General features: G+C 38.4%; 1 protein-coding gene across 1 annotated transcript; it reads left to right on the forward strand.

Annotated features, from left to right (window-relative positions):
* Window positions 1-665: 665 nt before the first annotated feature.
* LOC107564218 (uncharacterized) lies at window positions 666-23,834 on the forward strand. Its single transcript, XM_016249226.1, has 13 exons — window positions 666-1,447; window positions 9,210-9,431; window positions 13,067-13,204; window positions 13,293-13,421; window positions 13,535-13,648; window positions 13,979-14,206; window positions 16,367-16,504; window positions 16,713-16,817; window positions 17,331-17,425; window positions 18,684-19,395; window positions 19,478-19,924; window positions 20,600-22,687; window positions 22,959-23,834. The coding sequence occupies exons 1-13, from the start codon at window positions 884-886 to the stop codon at window positions 23,187-23,189; spliced, it is 5,211 nt and encodes a 1,736-aa protein (XP_016104712.1). The 5' UTR covers window positions 666-883; the 3' UTR covers window positions 23,190-23,834.
* The last annotated feature ends 587 nt before the right edge of the window (window positions 23,835-24,421 follow it).

Genomic DNA, 24,421 nt, shown 5'->3' on the forward strand with positions numbered 1-24,421 from the left:
CAACTGTGTGATTGTTATTATTGATTTTGGTACTTTGTTGTGCAGTTTTACCTGTATTGCCCAAAACTAATTTCCCTCATTAAGGGACAAATAAAGTAAAGATTGATTGATTAATTGAAGATTGAGATTGATTGCTAAAAGCACATTTTATTTATATATATGTACAGTGTTGGGGGAACTGATTGAAAGTATGCCATGAAATAACTGGCTAGTATTCCTAAAAGACCAACATTAACCATTGAGTAGCATGGTATATAGATATATATATATATATATATATATATATTAAAGTACCTATAGACTTACAATTATTTTCTTTTATACCAAAAATACTTATTTTGGAGAAGTATTTTGTATTCATTCAATTGCAGCTGCCACTCTGCCCTCATATTTATTAAACGCTTAAATGTATGTTTTTTATTGCCATGTTACTTAGTGAATTATGTATTAGTGAATAATCATATCTATTTTCTCTAAAATATTATTGTCTACATTAGAGTCTGCTTTATATTTTATGCTATTTGTTTGTTTGTAATAACATGACATACAAATCAGGCACCAGCTTCTTTTTGTGCACTCTTATTTTGAATCTGTTGCGTCATATCCGCTGGCCATTTGGGGCTCTTCAGTGCTTGCGTTGCTCTTGCTTTCGTGCAGTGGACCTTTGTCTTTAAGCGGCCGTTTGCGTCTAGTGAGTGGCTCACAACTCAAATCAAATGTATTGCAACAGTTGTATTATGCCATTGTTTGCGCTGATGTGAAGTAAACGGTTCTGCATCTGCATGGTTGTGTGCGCAAACAAACGTGGTCGTGACACGGTTTGCTAACGTTAGCTGTTCGCTGAGCAACTTGCTACTGACCAGTAAGCGCACGCTGTTGGGAGATGGGGAAAAATCGCAAGAATGGAATGAGAGCAGCTCAACCTCAAAGACCTGGACCACAACAAGGCATGCGGCCCCCAGCGCCTCCTCGCGGTCCTGCTCCCGTTTTCCCGATGGGCCCCCCTGGACAGAGGTTCCCTGCGCCCCATCGCGACTTCGGGCCGCAGCCCCCCAGGATGAGGATGAGGATGATGGACGACAGGGAAGGAGATCGAGGGTTTATGCACGATGGGCCTTATCACCCGATGGATATTCCAGACAGACATGAATTTCGCCCGCGTTTTGATGGACCTGATCCAGGTTTCCATCATCCAGAGTTTGGGAACAGACCAGCAGCACCGCGCTTTTACCATCCAGAGCTTGAATATGGACCGCGTTTCCGTTCTCCGGAGTTTTGTGACAGACCTCCAGACTTCTGTCCGCCTGAGTTTAGGGGAAGACCCGCGAGCTTCCACCCGGCTGAGTTTGAAGGTGGGCCAGGTTTCCACAGGATGAACCCTGGATTCGACCAAATGGAGCAATATGGTTTAAGAGACCCTCATTACATGCCACAGATGGATCCACATGTAAGTACATGTTTTTGTCTCGAAATGTGTTGGTCTGGTTAGCCATTATTTGGTCAATCACTTCGAAATAACTTAAAGGGGTCATATGATGCGATTTCAATTTGTCCTTTCTCTTTGGAGTGCTACAAGCTCTTGGTGCATAAAGAAGATCTGTAAAGTTGCAAAGACTAAAGTCTCAAATCCAAAGAGATATTCTTTATAAAAGTTAAGAGTCAACCACACCCTCCTAAAACGGCTCGTTCTAACACGCCCCCACATGTCTACGTCATGATGTGGGAAGATTTGCATAACGCCGCCCAAATGTTCACGCAAAGAAAGAAGGCATAACTTTTATTCTCACTGTAGTATTGTTGACGCTGCAGCAATGTCGTGAAGACGCTGTGTGTTTCGTTGTGAAAGCGAAACTACTTTGTTTGGTCTTCCAAAAGAGGACGATATCTGCTTCGTCATGCCTGGAGCTGATCCGTGCTGGTCGCTGAGGGAATACATCTATTTGGATGTATATATGCTGTGGATCGCCGAATCGGCTTTCACCTATGAGGCGCCGGGCTGGACAAAAGTGAAGCGAACGCAGAGCAAGAGAGACCGAAAATGTGCGCGAGAGGGACCGAGTGCGTCCGAGAGAGAGCGAGAGAATGCAGACAGGGTTTTATGTTTACGTGGCACGATGCAACGCGCAAAAAGACAGTGTAAGTCATTATAATCAGTAAATATGTCCCCACTGGATGCAACAAATGCCTCGTTTATAATGGGTTTTAATGTTTTTGTCTCGTCGCTCCGGCCGGACAGGGCATCACAGTATGGTAAGGGGCGTAACATTTCCGTCACACGCTTGAGGTATTCGGCCAATCACAACGCATTGGATAGCTGGCCAATCACAGCACACCTCGCTTTTCAGACCGATGAGCTTTGTAAAAATCGACGCGTTTCAAAAAGGCAGGGGAATAAAGGAGAAACAATATTGTACAGTATGTGGAAAATAACGTGTTTTTAACTTTAATCCGCATAAACACATTTCATTACACCAAATACACAAAATAATGTTCTTTTTAGCAGCATCGTATGACCCCTTTAAGACAAGTGTTCGAATCTTGTTAACGGTTCCTTAACGATTCGTTTTGTTCCACAATTATTCCAAAATGCAATTCTTGTTGACTCAACAGGATGCTGACCATCTCAAATGTAAACAAAATACGTATATCATTAATGTAACAATTCTTGCAAAAGGCGACTTTTAATTGGGACAATGTAGAGGCATGATGCGATGAAATGCAATTAATAATATTTATATTATTAAAACACCGTAACTAGGGCTGCATGATAAATTGAAATAAAATCGAGATCGCAATTCGACAGAAGCTGTGATTGTCATGCGTATCTTTCAGTGAAGCACGGTTCTGTGATCAACAGTAAATCTCCATCCGGAGGCCAGAGGGCGCTCTCTTGCTGAAACTCCAAATACAGCTGAATAAACAGAAGATTCAACTGCTTTCATTGATTCAACGTGACTAATAAACACACGACTACGGCAATATACGGTTTATCGGAGTTCTTATTATTATAATTTTCATTCAAATAAAGTATATTTATAATGCAATCAGAATCAGAAGAGCTTTATTACCAAGTATGTTTACACACACAAGGAATTTGACTTGACGAAAGGAGCTTCCAGTGCAGAAGAAAGTACAAACATAGTGCAGACATACATAGGAATAACACAGTAGGGATGTAATATAACTAATATAATAAAAAAAAGAAAAATTGAATAATGTACTATATACAGAAATAGAAGTATAGGAAAAAATTTAATTGTTTAGATAAATGTACAGATATGTTTATTAGTGTGCAGATATGTTATTTGCAAAAGTGAAGCGAACGCAGAGCAAGAGAGACCGAAAATGTGCGCGAGAGGGACCGAGTGCGTCCGAGAGAGAGCGAGAGAATGCAGACAGGGTTTTATGTTTACGTGGCACGATGCAACGCGCAAAAAGACAGTGTAAGTCATTATAATCAGTAAATATGTCCCCACTGGATGCAACAAATGCCTCGTTTGTAATGGGTTTTAATGTTTTTGTCTCGTGGTTCCAGCCGGACAAGGCAGCACAGTATGGTGAGGGGTGTAACATTTCCGTCACACGCTTGAGGTATTCGGCCAATCACAACGCATTGGATAGCTGGCCAATCACAGCACACCTCGCTTTTCAGACCGATGAGCTTTGTAAAAATCGACGCGTTTCAAAAAGGCAGGGGAATAAAGGAGAAACAATATTGTACAGTATGTGGAAAATAACGTGTTTTTAACTTTAATCCGCATAAACACATTTCATTACACCAAATACACAAAATAATGTTCTTTTTAGCAGCATCGTATGACCCCTTTAAGACAAGTGTTCGAATCTTGTTAACGGTTCCTTAACGATTCGTTTTGTTCCACAATTATTCCAAAATGCAATTCTTGTTGACTCAACAGGATGCTGACCATCTCAAATGTAAACAAAATACGTATATCATTAATGTAACAATTCTTGCAAAAGGCGACTTTTAATTGGGACAATGTAGAGGCATGATGCGATGAAATGCAATTAATAATATTTATATTATTAAAACACCGTAACTAGGGCTGCATGATAAATTGAAATAAAATCGAGATCGCAATTCGACAGAAGCTGTGATTGTCATGCGTATCTTTCAGTGAAGCACGGTTCTGTGATCAACAGTAAATCTCCATCCGGAGGCCAGAGGGCGCTCTCTTGCTGAAACTCCAAATACAGCTGAATAAACAGAAGATTCAACTGCTTTCATTGATTCAACGTGACTAATAAACACACGACTACGGCAATATACGGTTTATCGGAGTTCTTATTATTATAATTTTCATTCAAATAAAGTATATTTATAATGCAATCAGAATCAGAAGAGCTTTATTACCAAGTATGTTTACACACACAAGGAATTTGACTTGACGAAAGGAGCTTCCAGTGCAGAAGAAAGTACAAACATAGTGCAGACATACATAGGAATAACACAGTAGGGATGTAATATAACTAATATAATAAAAAAAAGAAAAATTGAATAAAAGTCCAGTGATTTTGGGCTTTTTGGGGACCGGAATGACTATTAGTAGACGCTGCTGCAGAACGCTGCTGAGAGACACATAGACGCAGGTATTCACACGCACTTAATCTCCCTCTCTCTAATAACTGCATTAGACTGCATTAATAACTGCGTTAGCCTGCATATCAATGGCTCAAGCCTCTGTTATCAACTCTAAAATGACGTTTTGGAATTTGCAACGGAAGGTTTGGGATGAGGTGCATAAAAAAATTAGTTCAACCCACACGAGATTTCAGGACGGAAACATGTCAAATGTCTTGAAACAAATGATCTGAACAATGTCTTGATGTGTGGTTGGGACTCTAGGCCGTTAAAATTATTAGAGAAAAAATACACTCCCAGAGGTGGTTATGTGGCCACGACTATATGGTATGGTCTTTCTCAGTTCTCAAACAAATTAAGAACTATTCGATTTTTATTGACTGAACGCAAGCGCTTATTCTGATAGTAAACACTGTATCGGTTTCCACTGATTAAGAAATAGTTTTGTTTGCTTGGGTGGTAATATTAGGTCTATTATATTAATAGGGAAGAGGGCTCAAATTTTTTTTTTCTAGGTCACGAAAATGGGTAAATCCGGACCTGCCATCTAATGTGTGTTTTGGCCATGTAATTTTGCTGAAATTAAATATGTTATTACCTCTGAGTCAGAGCAGCAATCATGGAAGAGAGAACACAAGCAGACAGCGCTGGAAGCTGCTAATGCTCATCAGTAAATCAGTGGAAAATAAATAGAAATGACGATTCTGTCTGAGCTATGCGTTTTTTAAACGAACACTAACTAGTGTAAATGTAGCCTAACAGATGTTTAAACGTCCGCAACTTTTTCGTTACTATGTGTAATAAATTCTGCTCCATCTGAAAGCACGTGATGATGATTTCCTGCTGATTACAGAACCAGCATTACTATCAAAATGCACGTGACAATCGCATTCGATTAATCGTGCAGCCCTAACCGTAATTGTAAATTAAATAAAACGCCAAAACAAACAAAATATGTAATTAAACCGTGTTTAAAAATGAAAAAACACGAGAGATTCATAAGTGTTTTGATTCACTAAAAAGAACCGGACTACATAGGTCTTTAGTTTGGAAACTGTACTACACCACTCCATATTACTTATACTAGGCTATATATCAGTGTACAACACTGGTCCTGTTATATGTTGATTCACTCAAAAAGCCGCCCTCATAAACAATTTGGAGGACACTGGGCTCTTTTAATGAATCAACCAAAAACCTTACAATTCAAGAGTTTGCTGATTGAATCCTTCATTCTGTGAACTCACTGATTTCGTCAGAAGGACTACTGAATCAACATCTGACAACTTACTGAACTGCAAATTGCCGTTTCTTACATTAATGTCAGTCATCATCAATTATGTTTTTGTTTGTGTTTCATTAATGACTGGTTCATATGACAATGCATCATACAATTAATCCATATCACTCTTTTGCTATATTTCAAGTCTTTTGTGTGAGGGAAAAAAGCTATTGAATGACTTTATATTAATAAAAAAAAAAGTCATTTGGACTAATGGTGAAGGAGGAAAATATAATCAAGCTGCATCGCAGAGTGTAAAAGTATTAAAACAGATTTTCTTTTTTTTTTAATTATAGAAGTTGTTTCCACTAATATCTCATTTGCTTTTAGGCCCATTATGATCCCCTATGTGAATCTGCGGGGAGGAGATATATTAAGAAACTAAATTGTATTGGTCTATGTCAGTGCCCCTTTTCCTAACCTTCCTTCTGTTTGAGAGATGATCCAACTGAACGGCCCAACGTGAAATACCCCGACATCTACAACTATTTGCATCCTATACAGTGCCGTGAAAAGGTTTTTGCCCCCTTCCTGTTTTTACGTTTTCTGCATATTATTCAATTCAAGTTTAATTGTATAGCGCTTTTTACGATACAAATCGTTGCAAAACAACTTTACAGAAAATTAAGTTTCTACAATATTTATTAGTAGCTTATAGAACAATGTTAGGTAGGTTATTCCAGAGTTTGGGCGCTAAATGTTCAAGTCAAGTTTATTTGTACAGCGCTTTTCACCATACAAATCATTGCAAAGCAAATTTACAGCCAATTAAGTTTCTACAATATTTAGTGGTAGCTTATCAGTGGTGACTGTCAGTTAATGTACATATGGCAGAAATGTACGGAAAAATCAATTAAAGACGTAATCAAACAGACGATGAACACTATTAACAGCAATTATTATATGATGCAATCAAACGTATAGCAACATTTGTTAGTTCTGTATGTTGTTTCAGGGTTGGCATCATCTGAGGTCCGGTTGGCATCATCTCTTCTCAGGTGTTCTGGATCCAGACTGAAGCTTGTGTAAATCGTAGAAACAGACATAATTAGTGTAGCTGCTGTTCCAACCAAGCAAAATTGAAAGCAGCGCATTCAGTTGGCTAGTGGTTAAACGGATCGTAGTTGATCCGTACGGACCAAGCCCCCACGTTTCAGACGGCTCTTCTGAATCCTCTGAACAGACACATACACATAAAATTATGACAAAATACCCATCTTGACAATAATTCAGGTAAACGCAGTCAGTTATGTCTCAAGTGAATGAAAACAGCTGAGAAAGAAATCGGATGTGATGTGTATCATTATATCGGATCCGTGCATCAGGTCTTAAAGGGACAGCGGCCTATAAATACTGCTGCTGTGTTAAACGGATCGTAGTTGATCCGTACGGACCAAGCCCACGGTACGGCACGCATGTGATCCGCGGATTAATTGCTAAATTTAACCATAATAGAGTATAAGTTTATCATTCGTTCGTATTTACACAAGCAAGCGAATTTTAAACAATTCCAGAAAGAGAAAAGGCAAAAGGGAACTCGATTAGTTACTCGCGCACTGTTCTCTTCGCACGCACACATGAAGCACACATCGGCGCGAACACCGAACTGAATCCTCTTCTGAATCCTCTGAACAGACACATACACATAAAATTATGACAAAATACCCATCTCGACAATCATTCAGGTAAACGCAGTCAGTTATGTCTCAAGTGAATGAAAACAGCTGAGAAAGAAATAGGATGTGAAGTGTATCATTATCGGATCCGTGCATCAGGTCTTAAAGGGACAGCAGCCTATAAATAATGCTGCTGTCATTAATGATCATCAAACAGCTGTGATAAAAATCTATATTTAATTTCTACAGTGTACACACTGCAGTGTCATTTCCCCTAATTATTACATTTCTGTATTTGAATACTACCGACCTTATTTAATTTGTAACATTTATCTGCTTGTAATTTGTGTATTTCTTATTTTTACTGGCTGTTCTCTTGTCTCTTTAATCATGTTTATCAGGTCTTAAAGGGACAGCAGCCTATAAATAATGCTGCTGTCATTAATGATCATCAAACAGCTGTGAATTTCTACAGTGTACACACTGCAGTGTCATTTCCCCTAATTATTACATTTCTGTATTTGAATACTACCGACCTTATTTAATTTGTAACATATTTATCTGCTTGTAATTTGTGTATTTCTTATTTTTACTGGCTGTTCTCTTGTCTCTTTAATCATGTTTAAACTTTCTTAGTTAATCTAGTAGTATTTGCTGTGGTATCAAAGAAGTACTTCGCTTTAAGTAATAAATGGAAAGCAAGTTAAATTGAAATATTTTTCTTTTCTTGCTGATCCGAAAAATGATCCGATCAGTGGGTCAAAAACCGTAATGTGATCCGAACCGTGAGATTTGTTATCCGTTGAACCACTAGTATATGCATGTTGATTTAATCAGACGATGCCGCGATTATAAGAGAGTGACTCCTGGTTAACATGTATTAAAAGGGGTCGTGTTTAGTGTGGTATTTTTTTGACAATATTCACTCGTCATGACAGTAAAATAGGGCATTCTAAGTCAATATACTGCAGTATTTCCTCTCTCAATCAGTAGAAAATATGGTTAACACCTGGTCATGCATGAAAAAAAAAATACCGTCATGTACCGTGAAACCGGTATAATTTTGGAAAATACCGTGATATCAATTTTTGGTCATACCGCTCAGCACTACTTGAAAGGTTCTTGAATTTTAAGTTAACCAAGGTGTGGGAACCCTGTACTATGTAATAATAGAATTATTAAGGGAATAAATAAAAACAGTTAGCTATATGCTGTTATCAACATATGTTGAAGTAGATTCGTCTCTCGTCGTGTCTGAGAGAATATGCGGCGTCAGAAGGCGAAAGCTCCGTCATATAATGTAAATGTAATGTAATATAATAAGTTAACAATTAACTTATTTAGCAAGGATGCTTTAAATTGATCAAAAGTGATGATAAAGACATTTATAATGTTACAAAAGATTTCTATTTCAGATAAATGCTGAACTTCTGAACTTCTATTCATCAAAGAAACATCTGTCAGCCTCACCACACTTCCTTTCTAATTGGGCAGATGCCAAATATTCAGAAGTCAGGCTTGGAAGTTGGAAAATGTATTAAATGAGTCCAGCATTGATTAAAAAACATCAATTTGTCTCTACTTTATAAGTCTTTGGTGGAGATAATGCAGTCTGTAGCTTTAATATGCAATGGAAAAAATGGCCTGTAGTAATATGGAGTTGTACTAAGCTAAATCCAAAAATCTCTTTCTATATGTATCTCTTAAGGACAACGTCAAGGAGGCTAACCCTGGCTGTATCAGAACCATCATCTCTAAGGATCCCATTAAATTGACCTTTGGAAAGGTGGACTCCAATGTGACTCTGCTGCTGTATGATCGTGTGGAGTTCCAGTTGCTGACAAATGTTATTACTAAGGAGCAAAGAGCCACAAACATCAAACCAAAAACACCTGACACTTTTCAGCTCACCAAAGAAGTCAGGGAGACGGTAAGTGGTAACATCATATTCCACTCACCTTGCAGGATTTATGAATCCTATGCTCACCCTGAACACATGAGCTTGTAAGTGCTCAAAAATTTGAGCCGGGGACCTCTGGTTGAGTTGACACAGAATGACTCAACTAGAAATTGTAATGCGTCAGCATGCAAAAAATTCCCATGTGCAGTTTCTCGAGGGCACAAAATAGTTTTTTTTTTAGGTGCTCTGTATTTATTTGATCCCCTGCTGATTTTACAAAGAAATGAAGGGTCTGTCATTTTTATGGTAGGTTTATTTTAATGGATAGAGACAGAATACCAACCAAAAAATCCAGAAAAAACACATTATAGAAAGGTTAGAGATTGATTTGAATTTCAGTGAGTGAAATAAGTATTTGATCCCCTACCAACCAGCAAGAATTCTGGCTCCAACAGACTGGTTATGTTCCCATGTGGAACACGGATTAGTCCTGTCATTTTAAGAAGATACTCCTAATGTCAGCTCGTTAGGCGTATAAGACACCTGTCCACACAATCTGTATCTTCCATTCCAACCTCTCCCACCACCATGGGCAAGACCAAAGAGCTGTCAGAGGCTGGAATGGGCTACAAGACCATCAGCAAGAAGCTTGGAGAGAAGGAGACAACTGTTGGTGCAATTATTCGGAAATGGAAGTAATACAAAACAACTATCAATTGGCCTCGGTCTGGAGCTCCGTGCAAGATCTTGTTTCATGGGGTAAGGGTGATCATGAGAAAGGTGAGGGATCAGCCCAGAACTACACGGGAGGAGCTTGTTAATCATCTTAAGGCAGTTGGGACCACAGTCACCAAGCAAAACATTGGTAACCCACTACGCCGCAATGGAAACATTATGGACGGGGCCATGTACTGTAAAATCTTGGACGAGAACCTCTTTCCCTCAGCCGTAACACTGAAGATGGGTCATGGTTGGGTCTTCCAGCATGACAATGACCTAAAACATACCACCAAGGAAACAAAGGAGTGGCTCAAGAAGAAGCACATTAAGGTCAGAGTGGCCTAGCCAGTCTCCAGACCTCAATCCTATAGAAAATCTATGGAGGGAGCTGAAACTTCGAGTTGCCAAACGACAGCCAAGAAACCTTAAGGATTCAGAGAGGATCTGTAACGAGAATTGGATCAAAATCCCTCCTGAGATGTGTGCAAACCTGGTGACCAACTACAAAAAGTCTTACCTCTGTGCTTGCCAACAAGGGTTTCTGCACCAAGTACTAAGTCATGTTTTGCTTGGGGATCAAATACTTACTTCACTCACTGAAATGCAAATCAATTTCTAACCTTTATATAATGTGTTTTTTTCTGGATTTTTTACGTTAAAATAAACCTACCATAAAATTACAGACGCTTAATTTTTTTGTAAGTGGGCAAACGTACAAAATCAGCAGGGGATCAAATCAATATTTTCCCCACTCTCTTTATAGATGACTGTACTATATACCAAATATAAAGCTAATATAATGCTGTATGAACTATTTGTTAAATATGGTCTGAAAATCTACTGAGGTTTGGAAATTTGAGTCTGGAAAAGTGTGGAATTTTGAAATGGGAACTGTGTAGGAACCCTGATCTTTGTCTAGACCAGACAATAACGCAGTCTGCAACAAATGCAACTGAGAGCAAAGTGAGAACAGGAAGTTTAGATTTTAGAGCAAGAGGAAATGAGTTGTACAATGTAATTTGAGTATAGAGTATATATAATATAAAAAATGCTTTAGTGTGCGAAGCGTAGTTTTAAAGCTTAAAATTTGATAAACGTTTCACAATTCATAATTTTTCTACATGTTGATTTTTGTTTTCCCTTTTTCCTTTTGTTGTTGTTTTATCCACCTTATTTTGCAAAGAAGAGATGTATATTCTGTGAATGCAACGCTTATAGCAGTAGCCGCTATAGGTAAATAACTAGAGGAATATTGCAGTTCGCGCTAAAACTGTTTTGCCGTGAGAGATGTGTGATTACTTTGAGTTTTTAGTATTAAAGAAACTCTGGTTGCAACTTGCCATCCAGAACACCCTAGTATCGTGGCTCTGGTTTTTACACAGACAAACACCATTCATATTTTCTTGTGGAAACATAAAAATGTACAGTTGAGGTCAAAAGTTGAATTATTTTACCAAAATAAGAGGTATCCTACAAAATGCATGTTATTGTTTATATAGTACTGACCTGAATAAGATATTTTGCATAAAAGATGTTGTTTACTTATAGTCCACAAGAGAAGAAAATAGTTGAATTTCTATTTAATTATTTTACCAAAATAAGAGGTATCCTACAAAATGCATGTTATTGTTTATTTAGTACTGACCTGAATAAGATATTTTGCATAAAAGATGTTGTTTACTTATAGTCCACAAGAGAAGAAAATAGTTGAATTTCTAAAAATGACCCCGCTCAAAAGTTTACATCCCCTTACATTGATTCTTAATACTGCGTTCTTATCTGAATGATCCACAGCTGTGTGTTTTGTTTAGTGATAGTTGTTCATGAGTCCCTTGTTTGTCTTTATATAGTACTGACCTGAATAAGATATTTTGCATAAAAGATGTTGTTTACTTAGTCCACAAGAGAAGAAAATAGTTGAATTTCTAAAAATGACCCCGCTCAAAAGTTTACATCCCCTTACATTGATTCTTAATACTGCGTTCTTATCTGAATGATCCACAGCTGTGTGTTTTGTTTAGTGATAGTTGTTCATGAGTCCCTTGTTTGTCCTAAACCGTTAAACTGCCTGCTGTTCTTCAGAAAAATCCTTCAGGTGCCACAAATTCTTTGGTTTTTCAGCATTTTTGTGTATTTGAACTCTTTCCAACAATGACTGTATGATTTTGAGATCCATCTTTTCACACTGAGGACAACTGAGGGACTCATATGCATCTATTACAGAAGGTTCAAACACTCACTGATGCTCCAGAAGGAAAGTCCATGCAGTAAGAACAGGGGGGTAAAACGTTTGAACAGAATGGAGATGTGTACATTTTTCTTATTTTGCCTAAATATCATATTTTTTCATTTAGTACTGCCCTTCAGAGGCTACTGAAGATATTTACATGTTTACCAGAAGACAAAATAAGTTAAATTTACCCTGATCTTCAAATTCAATATTCTTAATGCATGGTTTTTCCTTCTGGAGCATCAGTGAGTGTTTGAACCTTCTGTAATAGATGCATATGAGTCCCTCAGTTGTCCTCAGTGTGAAAAGATGGATCTCAAAATCATAGTCATTCTTGGAAAGGGTTCAAATCCACAAAATGCTGAAAAACCAAAGAATTTGTGGGACCTGAAGGATTTTTCTGAAGAACAGCAGGCAGTTTTAACTGTTCAGGACAAACAAGGGACTCATGAACAACTGTCACTAAACAAAACAAAACAAAAAAAAACCACACAACTCAATGTAAGGGGATGTAAACTTTTGAATGGGGTCATTTTTATAAATTCAACTATTTTCTCTTGTGGACTATATGTAAACATCTTTTATGTGAAATATTGTATTCAGGTCAGTACTAAATAAATAATAACATGTATTTCGTATGATCCCTCTTATTTTTGTAAAATGATTAACATTTTGCAGATTCTGAAATGTGTATTTGTTACTATTTTGCCGCCAGGGTGTGATTATTAATAAGAGCGATGGAACAGTGACCATCATGACAGAGAAACATGATAGCCTGACGGCCTCTGCCACTGACAATTTAACAGATGAAGAGCTGAATGTCTCGGATGACGTGGAACTAACCATTTTGACTGTGAGTAAAATGATTAGGTTCTTTTTTTACACATGGTATCTTTCTTTGTATTCAAAGCTTCATAATATACATATATTGTGTATTGAAGGTGAACGAGACAAAGAAGGCCGTCCGACTCAAAAAGCTGCCTAAGACCTTTAATCAAAAAGCAAAAGGCAATGAAAATATCACCGGCGCAAAGGACAATACATCTGGCACTACCCCTGTCAAAGACAAGGTAGTTTAGACTAGGGCTTTGTTTATTCTCAGCTGTCCTGTCCTGAAGATAACTTTTGTGCTCTTGGAAATTTTCACGTTCTTCTAAACGTGCATTTACGTCTTTATCTGCAGTGGAAGCCCGTGACTTCAGAAGCTGGTTCTCAAGATTTGGACGTAAGCAGTGAGATATACGAGGGGACCATTACCAAAATCGCCCCAAAGAAAAGCCAAAGTCAAGAAAAAGTGGTAGGTTTTCACCCTCCTGCAACCTGAACACAAAACGTCTCTTATTAGAACCTGAAAATAATCTTGATAAACGATTACAGTGCAATGAATACATACTACTTATTGAGAATTTAAACTTGTCCTGAAGTTAGAATCATATAAAGAATAATGTAAGACTGTAATGATGTTTTATGACACTTAAAATTTTTAGATCCCCAAAACTGCAGGAATAGGTGATAGTTTTGTATTTCCATTTATGATGTGTGAGGTAGACTTACTATAGTTTTCAAAACTTTATTTTTCAAAGCAGTCATGTTTCAATTATTTATGCATTTTTTTTCTTTTGAGCAGATGGACAATCAAGAGCTCACTTTGGGTCTTCTGGTCACCACAGTGGAGGGCACAGAGAAGCGCTTATCTTTTAGGTCGGGTGACGTGATCACAAAAGCCACCATGATGGTTGATGACAAGGTCCAGTTCAACATTTGTACCAACAGTGTAACTAAGGAGGAGTGTGCCGTCAACGTCGAGATCCTGCCAGAAACTTTCCAGACAGACTCTGAAGAGCAGCGCAAGATAGTAAGTGTTTTTCAGTTGTGGTCATCCATGGTGATTTGGCATTTAGGTAGTTGTTTAGAAATGGCAGTAGTAGTAGTAGTTGAATAGCAGCTGCACCATATCTTGGTCTTAAATTGGCATTAAGCATTTAGCTTTCGAAGATGAAAATAGCCCAAGATTTGCATACTTGCACTGTTGGTCAGTGTGGTTCTGTAGGACACGAATGTCATGACCTCACAGACCATTGTGCAGTAGGTCTTCAGCATTGATGTTCTTCCTCAGACAGATTACATAGGAAATAGTAAGACATTAGTTATATGGAAATTAGTGGCATTAATCGCAAATAAATAAGCTTGTAGGGGATGCACCAAAATGAAGAATGATAATATGATTGCACTGCATCCACCTGAATGATGTGACAGCAGCCATATGCTGCATTCTATATATCTTGGATGTTGGAGTTGGGAATGATGTTTCAGTTCCAGTAGAGAAGCCAGGAAAAACAAAGACGGATGTGTCCATTGTTGGCAATACCAGTCGATTTAAAAACAAATAAAAAGTGGTATTTCTCACAGATAACGTCATAGAATCATGTCCACAAATACAGGTTGGATAATACTGTGTGCACAACTGAGTTTGAGACACAGACAAAATTAAGTGCCAATAAACAATATATTACTTCTGTTTCTCTTCTGTTGATGCAATGAGCAGCCATATTTGATTCTGAAGTTGTGATTCCTCCGAGATTCTGAGTCAGAACTCTGACTTGGGAGGACGTTCCAGTTAAAAGTTCCTACTGGGAATTCTGAATTTCCAGCTTCTGAGTACAAACGGAACGCAGCAATCGTGTGCTAGTGGTGACGATTAGGGCATCATTGCTGATTGAGGTCCATAGGCAGATTTGGCCAGGGTTACACCCCTCTGATCGCGGAGTCATTTATGCTTGCTTTAATATCTCATGCATGAGTTCTCTCTGCTAAAGCCCTTTATCCGTGAAGCTTGTTTTATTGAATTGTGCTGGCTTTAACTCTGTGAGAACTTTTTTTATTCGGTTAACTCTTTTGAAGAAATTTTTAACAGTTAAAGTTCTTGCAAAGTCTGACATTTTCGCAGGCATTTTTCGTATTGGTCAAAATTCGTCATGCACAGAACGTCATCGTGGCTCTGAATTGCCTAAACACCTCTAAAAATGCTTGCTATGGATGTGAAAAATGCAGAAAGTTGGAACCCGATCCAAATTGTTTTTATGACGGATGAGAATTTCGGTGTGCTAGGACATTTAAGCCAAATACAGTTTTATAATGTATAATTCAGCCATACACTTTCTCGCCGTGAAAATAGCCGTAGAAGCTTGCATGGCATTAAACACAAACAAACGAACATCTCATGCATGAGACTATTGTGGTCAAAGGTCCTGCAATTTGGTACTGAACTTACATAGTTGCAACGATATTAGCTTTTTAGTTATAGATGGTTGCTTTGAAATGCTCCAGTGCATATTTGTGTGCACTCACATCAAGTGTATCTCTTCATAATATTCTGTGTGCTTGGAGCTAGGAAATATCAGCTGAATTTGCAGTCACGTTTGATTGGTATTTCCCATAGACTTCAGGGTGATTGACGCACATTTGTTGTCCATTTTGAATTTCACACATCAGAGCAGGTACACGACAAGATTTTTGTCCAGTAATATGCTGCCATTTACACTATTTACAATGTAATAGATCATTTCTTGTGCATTTTTCTTCAGAGTTTCTGATATTAGAATGTAATCACTTTTCATATTTTTGCCAAAGATTTTGGCCTGTTTTTTTTTTCCAAAATTGACCGGTTTATTGCATTTTCTGTGGTTGAAGTTTTGGTGCATCCCTGCTCTTTAGCATTTGTAGAAGAATCAGAACCAGTGAGGTGCTGTGTTTTATTACAGCTCATCTTTAAGACAGGCCTGTTCCTGGAGATCTACCTACCTGCAGAGTTCAGATCCAACCCTGATCAAACACACCTGTCTGTAATTATCAGGTTCTTGATCTCAATTAGCTGGTTCAGTTGTGTTTCATCAGGTTTGGAGCAGAAGTTTCCAGAGAGATAGGTCTCCAGGAACTGGACTGGGCGAAATATGTTCTTTAAGGCAATTAATAACTTTACAATTTATTTTTGCTTATGATGGCTTCCATCTATTAGGGGCTTGTTGTCAAGCTGGATGATAATTTTGGGTTCATCAAGACACAACAGGACCCGCAGCTATTTTTTGACACAAGTGAGGTTATGGAGGACACCAAACTCACTTTGTCTGAGAAGGTTGAATTTACGTTAGTACCGGTAAGTTTTCAGCCGCAAACATCATGATCATTTCAGTGTTACTACAGTAACACATTTTGTTCCTGAACCTTTTGTAACTGCTAGATTTCTCCTGCCCTGTATTGTGTTATTGAAGTTTCTGGCGTTTGCTGGAAAAGTAGAGAGTACATTTTGGATGCTGGTATGTCAGTCCAGTTCTTTGTTGATGTAATTGTTATACTATTTGAAGAGTCAAGCAGCTGAAGGGGGAAAACAAGCTGTTAGAATAAGAAGGCTGAATGAAAACGTCTTCACATCTGCACCAAAATTAGAGGCATTTGGAGTAAAAGAGAAGGTGCAGTACATAACTTTTATTTCATTGTAAGATTTATGTACTAGGGCTTGCACAGATACTTGTTTTTGCTAGTTGTCCAAAAATTAGTTGGTGGGTCAATACATATTGAATCACAATACACTGCAGAGTCTGTGGTCAAACATGTCCCACTTGCTTAGCTTATTTAGGGTCGACTGTAATATGATTTTATTAACTTGTTTTTTTTTTTTTTACACCTTTTTCTTAATTATGAATATATTTATCCGTGACAGATAATGAATGATATGCAGCGACACTGGGACACAGTTGGGCTTATTCTATGTATGGAATAAGTTGCATTAAAATCATAAGATCCACTACTAGTTGGCAAAGATCCAATGCCTGCATTGCAGAATAATGACTAGTAATAACTAGAACCAATCAACTAGTCAGTGCAACCCCTAGTTTATACAATAAATGATCAATTTAGTCATTTTCCATGGGTTGGTTGATCCCTAAATGTGGATTCTGCCACATTTGCTTGGCTGCCTGCAGAAGAAAATGACTATCAAATTGCTGAAGGATCCGAAAGACCAAATCAAGGAGGTGGTCAAAACAGAGGACAAAGTCAGTGAATCAGTGGATGTAGAGTAAGTAAATCATGAGTAAGTAGGTCAGTCTATTAGTTAAATGTGCAGATGTTCTTCAAAAATTCCATTGGCGCATCATTACGTTTGACAGTAAGTCTGAGAGTAAAACACGAAGTCGTCTTTTTGTCATAGGTTGAAGTGAGATGTTTTCTCACAATGCGAAATTGTGCTCCAATACTATTCACATGGAGTACAGCAGTTTATTTTATCCACCTTTGGGAGTACTTGCAGCAAAAATAAAAAATGAAAGTAAAACTTAAAGGTGCGGTATGTATTTTTGCGGCATGTTTAATTAGCGGTTGAAATGAGTATTGCAGTCTAAATTCAAAACTCGATGCTCATGTGGGTTGCCAAGTGCAACATAGAACAAGCTCAACCAACAATGTTAGGCAATGTGCCTTACACTGTAAGTTGACGAGTTGATTTATCTGCTTTTTAATATTCCTCTGGTCAGTTGGATTTTGAGGCTTTTTAGGTCGGGTAGAATCTGTGATCCCTGACCCAGTTCGTTTGCTGACTTCTATGGTGTTCTCCACCAAATGGCAACCCTAGGGTGTCTAAATAATATTGGGTGAATTGGCAGTTAGTGGAATCACATAGACCAAAACAAAAATAGATATTCAGACACGGAAAGCACATTTCAAAGTATAATAACTGGCTGTAGTGTTATTTGAAGAAACAAGTATGTGAACTTAGCATGTTTTCTAAATATTTCCATACACATTATTGCATTATGCTTTAGTTAAAAAAATACATACAGCACCTTTAAGTAATTTGGTTTCATGAACACAAAATACAGTATGGCTGGCAGAAACAGAGTAGTTAAATTATTAGTTTAAATAAAAAAATATTGCTAAAATAAATCTTATGTTGTCAAGCTCCTGCAATGTGATAATATAGAAACATAATGTAAATATCAATATATAATGATGATAGTTATAATTTAATATATATAGTGTTACTTCAATAATACATCTTATTGAGTCTTTGCCATTAAGAATGATGTGTACAAACATTTGATTAAAACGCTTGTCATTTGTAAAAATTCACACTTGTTATAAATAGTTATGTATTTTTGTTGTAATTAAAACTTATTGGACGAGTTATGCACATACAATGTATTTTAATTTATTTTTTCACCACAGATCTTTTTTTTTTTTAATGGAGGAAGTATTATGTTGTCTTAAAATGTTAAACATGTTACAACATGTAATATATTTTTATCAAACTTTTTTTTTAACAATTTCTTGATCTTTAGCAAGCCAAACAAGGGAAAAGACAAGACTTTACCATATATGTTATCTGCAAAAGATCTGAAGAAGGAAAGTGTCATTAAACAAGAAAGCACTAAAGGTGATAGAGTACGGAGCAGAAGCAGGGAGAATAGTCGACGTCGGTATAGTCGGAGCAGAAGCAGAGAAAGTGGTCGACGCAGATATAGTCGCAGCAGGAGCCGGAGCCGAGAGAAAAGTAGGAGCTACTACAGAAGGCACAGAAGTTCCAGCCGTGAGAGGAGGGACAGCCGATACAGAATCAAACGCAGCCGCAGTCGGAGCAAAGAGCGCGAAGAGAGATCTCGACGGAGTCGCAGCAGAAGCAGAGAAAGGAGCAGTCAGAGTGCTAGGAAGAGAAGCCGCAGCCCTGCCGACAAATATGATCACTATGCGAAACAAAGCAGAATTAAAGATCCAAGCGACAAAAAGAAAGTTAAAAGCCCTGACAGTGTAGAGGATGAACTATTGAGAAAAAGGAGAGAGCTAATGGAACTCAACGAGCTGATTGCACGTAAGAAAGCTATTGTTGCTATGGAGCACAATGCAAAGAAAATTGAACCTGAGGATGGAAAAAGTGGAGTTACAACATTTGATTATGAGCATGTGCATCGTGAAAACATTTGGATGCCTGACCTAAAACCAGTGAAGTCCATCTTGAAGAAACAGTCTGAACCTCACACGGATTCTCAATCTCAGGTTTGTTTCTACATGGGCTCCTAGGTTTTGTTACATATTTTATTTTCTCTTGCCTATCTCACTGTCTCTTATCTTCTCTAAGGCGTCTGCAAGCAAGGAAACTGCTGCTCCTTTTGTAAAGAGTGAAAGTCAAGAGATGCAAATAGGATACCACCATCAGACTTGCGCTTTTGGCTCAAATACGCCTGGCTACTCAACATTTAAATGTATTGCTGAGAGGACTTTGACCACTGCAGGGTCTGAAAAGACATCTCTAACTCAGATTCAGGATCCAAAATTGGTGAGAAAAAAGAAGCAATTAGAAGATCTCAGTGAGTCAATAGCACGCAAAAGAGCGATAATTGCCTTGGAACAGAAGGTCAAAGTTGTTCGGGGAATGCCTGAAATGGAAGCAGAATACAAGTTTGACTCGCACACAGAGGACCAATTTGTAATGTCTAAAGGGAACTTATGGAGCTCCGAGATAAAACCTGATATTCAACCGAAAAAGTCAATTTTGAAGAAACGCTCAGAGATTGTAACATCTCAGGTTTGTTCATTGTAAAATATATTATATGGATTAGCTCTCCTTGATGGAAAAAACTGCTTAAGGTGGTGAAACTGGTTTTTCAAACATGGTAGCTAACTAGTTGCTGGTAGTTGGCTCGATTATGAACCCCACCAGCTATGGTGGTCTACCATGTCTGATTTTGACCAAGGTTGACCCATCCATCTACAGTTCTTCAGACTGATCATAAAATGGCTAGTTTGGACCATCTAGAAACCATATCGAACCAGTTACCACCTGAAGCTGGTTTTAGCTGAATGTCCCAGCAAGACTATAAAAATACTATTTAAAAAAAAATAAAAAACACTTTTCCACCATCTGACTGAACAGTTCTGAGCATGGCGAGTATGGTATCAGCAGCATTTACCACACTTCTCAGCATGGTTAGTGTATCGAACTCTTTACAGGAGAACAGTGTTGATGTAAATTCAACACAATTCTTAAATGCTTTAGTAACTCACGATTGGTCACATACACCATAATGGAGACTGAATCCATGTCATCGTGCCTGGATTGATACAGAACTAATTAATGAACAGTAACCTTTCAGATCAATGGTGGAAAAGTGCTATTGGAAGCCAAAGTGTGCAAAATGTTTTAAGAAAGGCTGTTGCTACAGTAGTTTGGGAAAAAATTATTTGTATTTTTGCTTTGCAGAGTGACAAAACCTCAGTTGATGAATATGGTCAACCAAGTCAGGATGATTCTTCCTTTACAAAACCGACTTCTCAGAAGACCGCAACTTTGCCATTGAACAGGTCTTCAAATCCACAACCCATTCATCCCGGTATGTTGGGATTATTCAGCCGGATCATGAATGCTTCTTCAGCAGCCTCACAAATGACTGAAACACCCCCTTTTAACAAGCCAGTTATCCCACAGTCACTCACTAAGGCGTCTAGTTCAAGGTCTTTGCATGACCAGAAATCTTCCAGTCTGTCTAAAGGTAGCAATTCTCAGAATGACCAACACCGGGCATCATCTCGCCTGCCTCATGACCATCCCCTGAGCAGTAACCCTTCTACGAGTCAGACTTCAACATCAGATCCAAAGCGCAATCTTTCAACTCAAATGGAGCGCTTCCTTAGTGCTCTCAACAAGGCTGACACCAGTGTTGTTAACTCTTTATTTCAAGAGGCTAGAAAGGATCTGACTTTAATAAACGCCCAGAAACCCACTCAACTACAATTAGATAGAAACATACCCTTCATGGATGAGATATATGATCCTTTTAAAGACGAGGATGGCTATGACCAGCCTTCCCTAATAGGAAAACAATCTGGCCAAGAACGAGTGAAGACTGAAACCCGTTTGAATGACCCCAGCAAAGATGACCTCCTGCCTCATGAAAGAGCTGTTCAGGATGGTAGTGGCTTTTCTCAGCTTGTTGGAATGAAGTATGGTGTAGACCCTACTGCAAAAGCTGAGAAGAAGAGTCCATATGGGTATCCGATGGTGTCAGAAAGCTGGAGTGCCCATAAAGAGGATCCAAATCAGTTCTCTGAGCAGTGGAATCAGTATGAACAGGACACTGATTTGTATGCAACAGAACACAAACATTACACAGATGAACGCAGTGTATATCGGGAGCGTAGTCCATCTGTTGAGTACCAGAATGTCAGTCCAAATGTTCAGCACTCTTACATAGAGGACAGAGAGATGCCTGATAGTAAGTTTGACAAAAGCTTAGTTCGTCAGGAGTCTGAAGAAAGCAGTGAAGATAAAAACAGAAAGTCAGAGAACTTTGAAAAAATTCAGAGTCTTCTTCAAACGATCGGACTTCATCTAGACACAGCAGAGGTTAGCAAATTAGCAGACAGGACGCAAGAGCGGTTGTATGGTAAGACAAAAAAACCTCATAGTGCGCCTACTCACTCCTTTGAACAAAAAAGGGAGCAATCAGTGAGTCAACCTGAGCAAAGGGGTAGTGGTAGTAGGGCAGATTCCTCAGACTCTGAAGGCTTCCGATCTGTATCCCCAGCTCAGTCCTCAAATCGTAAGGTTTACATGAGTTATAAGGACTCTGTAAAATACAAAGACCAGCACAAAGTGGAAGATGTAGACCTAACTAGCATTAAGAGAACTGTAGTGAATTTGATACCAGCAACCAACGAACAAGATCCTTGCGAACCCGAGCCGACCGCAGTTTCTAAAGCTTCATACCAACCAATGACCATTGTAACCACAGTTCAGCCTGCCACTTCCCAGTATGCCCAAAATTCCACCGTTTCCACCTTTTCAGCTTCACAATATTCGCAATATCAAAGTAGTGATCAACATGTTTGGGGTTCTGTGGCCCCTGGTCTGTACCCTTATGGCACTTTACCTCCATCCCCTTATGGTATGGGTCACCAAGCTATGGTGCCACATATGATGTCTGCTTATAGTTCATACACTGCACAAATGGCCAGTCCATATTATGGACCTCCTCCACTCTCCATGCCACATCCCTATGGTCCTCCACCTATCCCCAACCCTCTCCACTTCTCCACAATGGCCTCTGCTTACTGTACCCAAGCGGCTAGTCAAATCCCAAATGAATCTATAAAAACAAAGCCTGTTAGGTGCCTCAAAACAATAGAAACAGTCCAAACAGTTCCAACAGATAAAGCAGGGCCTGCCAGCACACTTGTTACCATACAACCTAAAGAGGACAGTAAAGAAAAACAAACTTCGGAGGAAGCCAAGAACATACAGGTTGCTACCATAACAGAAGATGACATCAAGGCTAAGCAGAAGAAACGGGTATGACATCTTTCTTCAAACTTCTCACATGTGGAATCTTTTGTTCAGTGGTTCTTAATATCGATGTTATACTTAAATTTATACTCATGTCATACTTTGTAATTCTGTGATGTGGCAAATATCAGAAGCTGTTCAAGGACAATGTTGCTGTGAGCTTATTGTCTTCAGCTTATGAGTGCATCTGTAATGTTCTAAACCTGTGATAAATCTACTGATTGTTTTAGCACATTTTTGTCAGAGTTTTGTTCTTATATAATTGTGCTCTGGGCAGCTTGAACAGTTTAACCAGAGAATGAAGCTGAAGAAAGAGCAGCAAATGGAAGCCCAGCGTTCACGTGGACAAAATCGGAATTCAGCTCCAGGTATTATTATTTTCAGAGTCTTTAGGTTCAGGCATTTATTGGCTTCAGGTGCAATTGCCTGTTTAGTTTGCTTATTCCTTTACCTTGCAAACAGGATTATTGCCAAAATTTTACAATCTTTGTTTCCAAGAAAAAAGTGATTCAGTTAGCTCTCAGATCATAATAGGGACGATAGGGATCATGATTTAGCTTTAGAAAGAAACCTAGTCCTTTGTCACGAGATGAGGAAACAGCATTTTAGGATTAATGGGTTATTTTTGAATAGCAGACCTTGAAATTAGAATCTAGATTAATTTGTGAAGACAGTGGTAATAGTTTTTAAATTGTGATTGTATGTTTTAAAGTATTACATTTATTAGAGAGCAAGCTCGAAACTTACGCATGTCTGCACTGGATGTGTAAAACTTGGGTTTCATTAAAAGTAGATTTGTTGCAATATGTTCAGTGGTGCGGTCTACACAACGAAAGTGTCCATTACTGTATCTACAGCATTACAGTATTTTCCATTGACATTGTCCCGTTTCTTCTCCTTTGACATATTGTAGGTCTGTTCCTGACACTATCTTTTTCACTTTATTTAAAATGTCATTATAGTGTCTGTATGTTCAGACATACATTGGAGATCAAAATTACAGAACAAGCTATAAATACTTGATTTTTGATTTTCTGAAATATTGTTAATCTTCATCGCTCAAAATTTGTAGGAATATTAGCTTTAGGTATACCACTGTTCTACTAACGTTTGACAATATAATTTTTTAACAATTTTTCCCCCGCAATTTTTATTGTGGAAAACACTGATCAAAATTAGAGAACAGTAACCACTGTAGCACGAAAGGAGATTACAACTAAAATTTTGGAGGGTTACAGCTGTCAGAAATTGGTAGGATGTGTAGAGGCCCTTGCTTTGAATGACTTCAGCACATCTGCAGCCGCAGGACATCACTTGTCTCTCACACTGTGCTGGTGTGATCTTGGTCCACTCTTTTTCCAGTCTCTTCCACAGTTCGATGACTGTAGTGGGTTTCTTAGCCATAACTTTGTGACCAAGGATTTTCCAGAGATTTTCAGTTGGGTTTTGATCAGGTCTCTGGCCCAGCCATTTCATTATTTCAATGTTCTCAGCTTCAAGGAACTGCTTTACCCCGTTTTGCTGTGTGATGGGGGCATTGTTCTGCATGAAAATTGCAGGTTGATTAAGAGATGCTTGCAGGGAAGGAACTGCATTTTGCTGAAGGAGGCTCTGATAAACATTTGCATTCACCTTACATATTAGCTGTATAAGAGGCCCAACTCCTGCTACCGAAAACATCCCTCAAACCATGACAGGTCCTCCTCCACCTTTCACTGACTTCTTCACACACTTTGGGCA

The sequence above is a fragment of the Sinocyclocheilus grahami genome, unplaced genomic scaffold, assembly GCF_001515645.1.
Source record: "Sinocyclocheilus grahami isolate Dianchi unplaced genomic scaffold, SAMN03320097.WGS_v1.1 scaffold916.1, whole genome shotgun sequence".
Taxonomy (NCBI): domain Eukaryota; kingdom Metazoa; phylum Chordata; class Actinopteri; order Cypriniformes; family Cyprinidae; genus Sinocyclocheilus; species Sinocyclocheilus grahami.

Bases quoted from the DNA above. Each gene is read 5' to 3' on its own strand.
- LOC107564218 (XM_016249226.1), top strand. From the start codon at position 884: ATGGGGAAAAATCGCAAGAATGGAATGAGAGCAGCTCAACCTCAAAGA. The intron at 14,207-16,366 runs GTAAGTGTTTTT...TCCATCTATTAG, and splicing joins CTGAAGAGCAGCGCAAGATA to GGGCTTGTTGTCAAGCTGGA. The intron at 17,426-18,683 runs GTAAGTAAATCA...CTTGATCTTTAG, and splicing joins AGTGAATCAGTGGATGTAGA to CAAGCCAAACAAGGGAAAAG.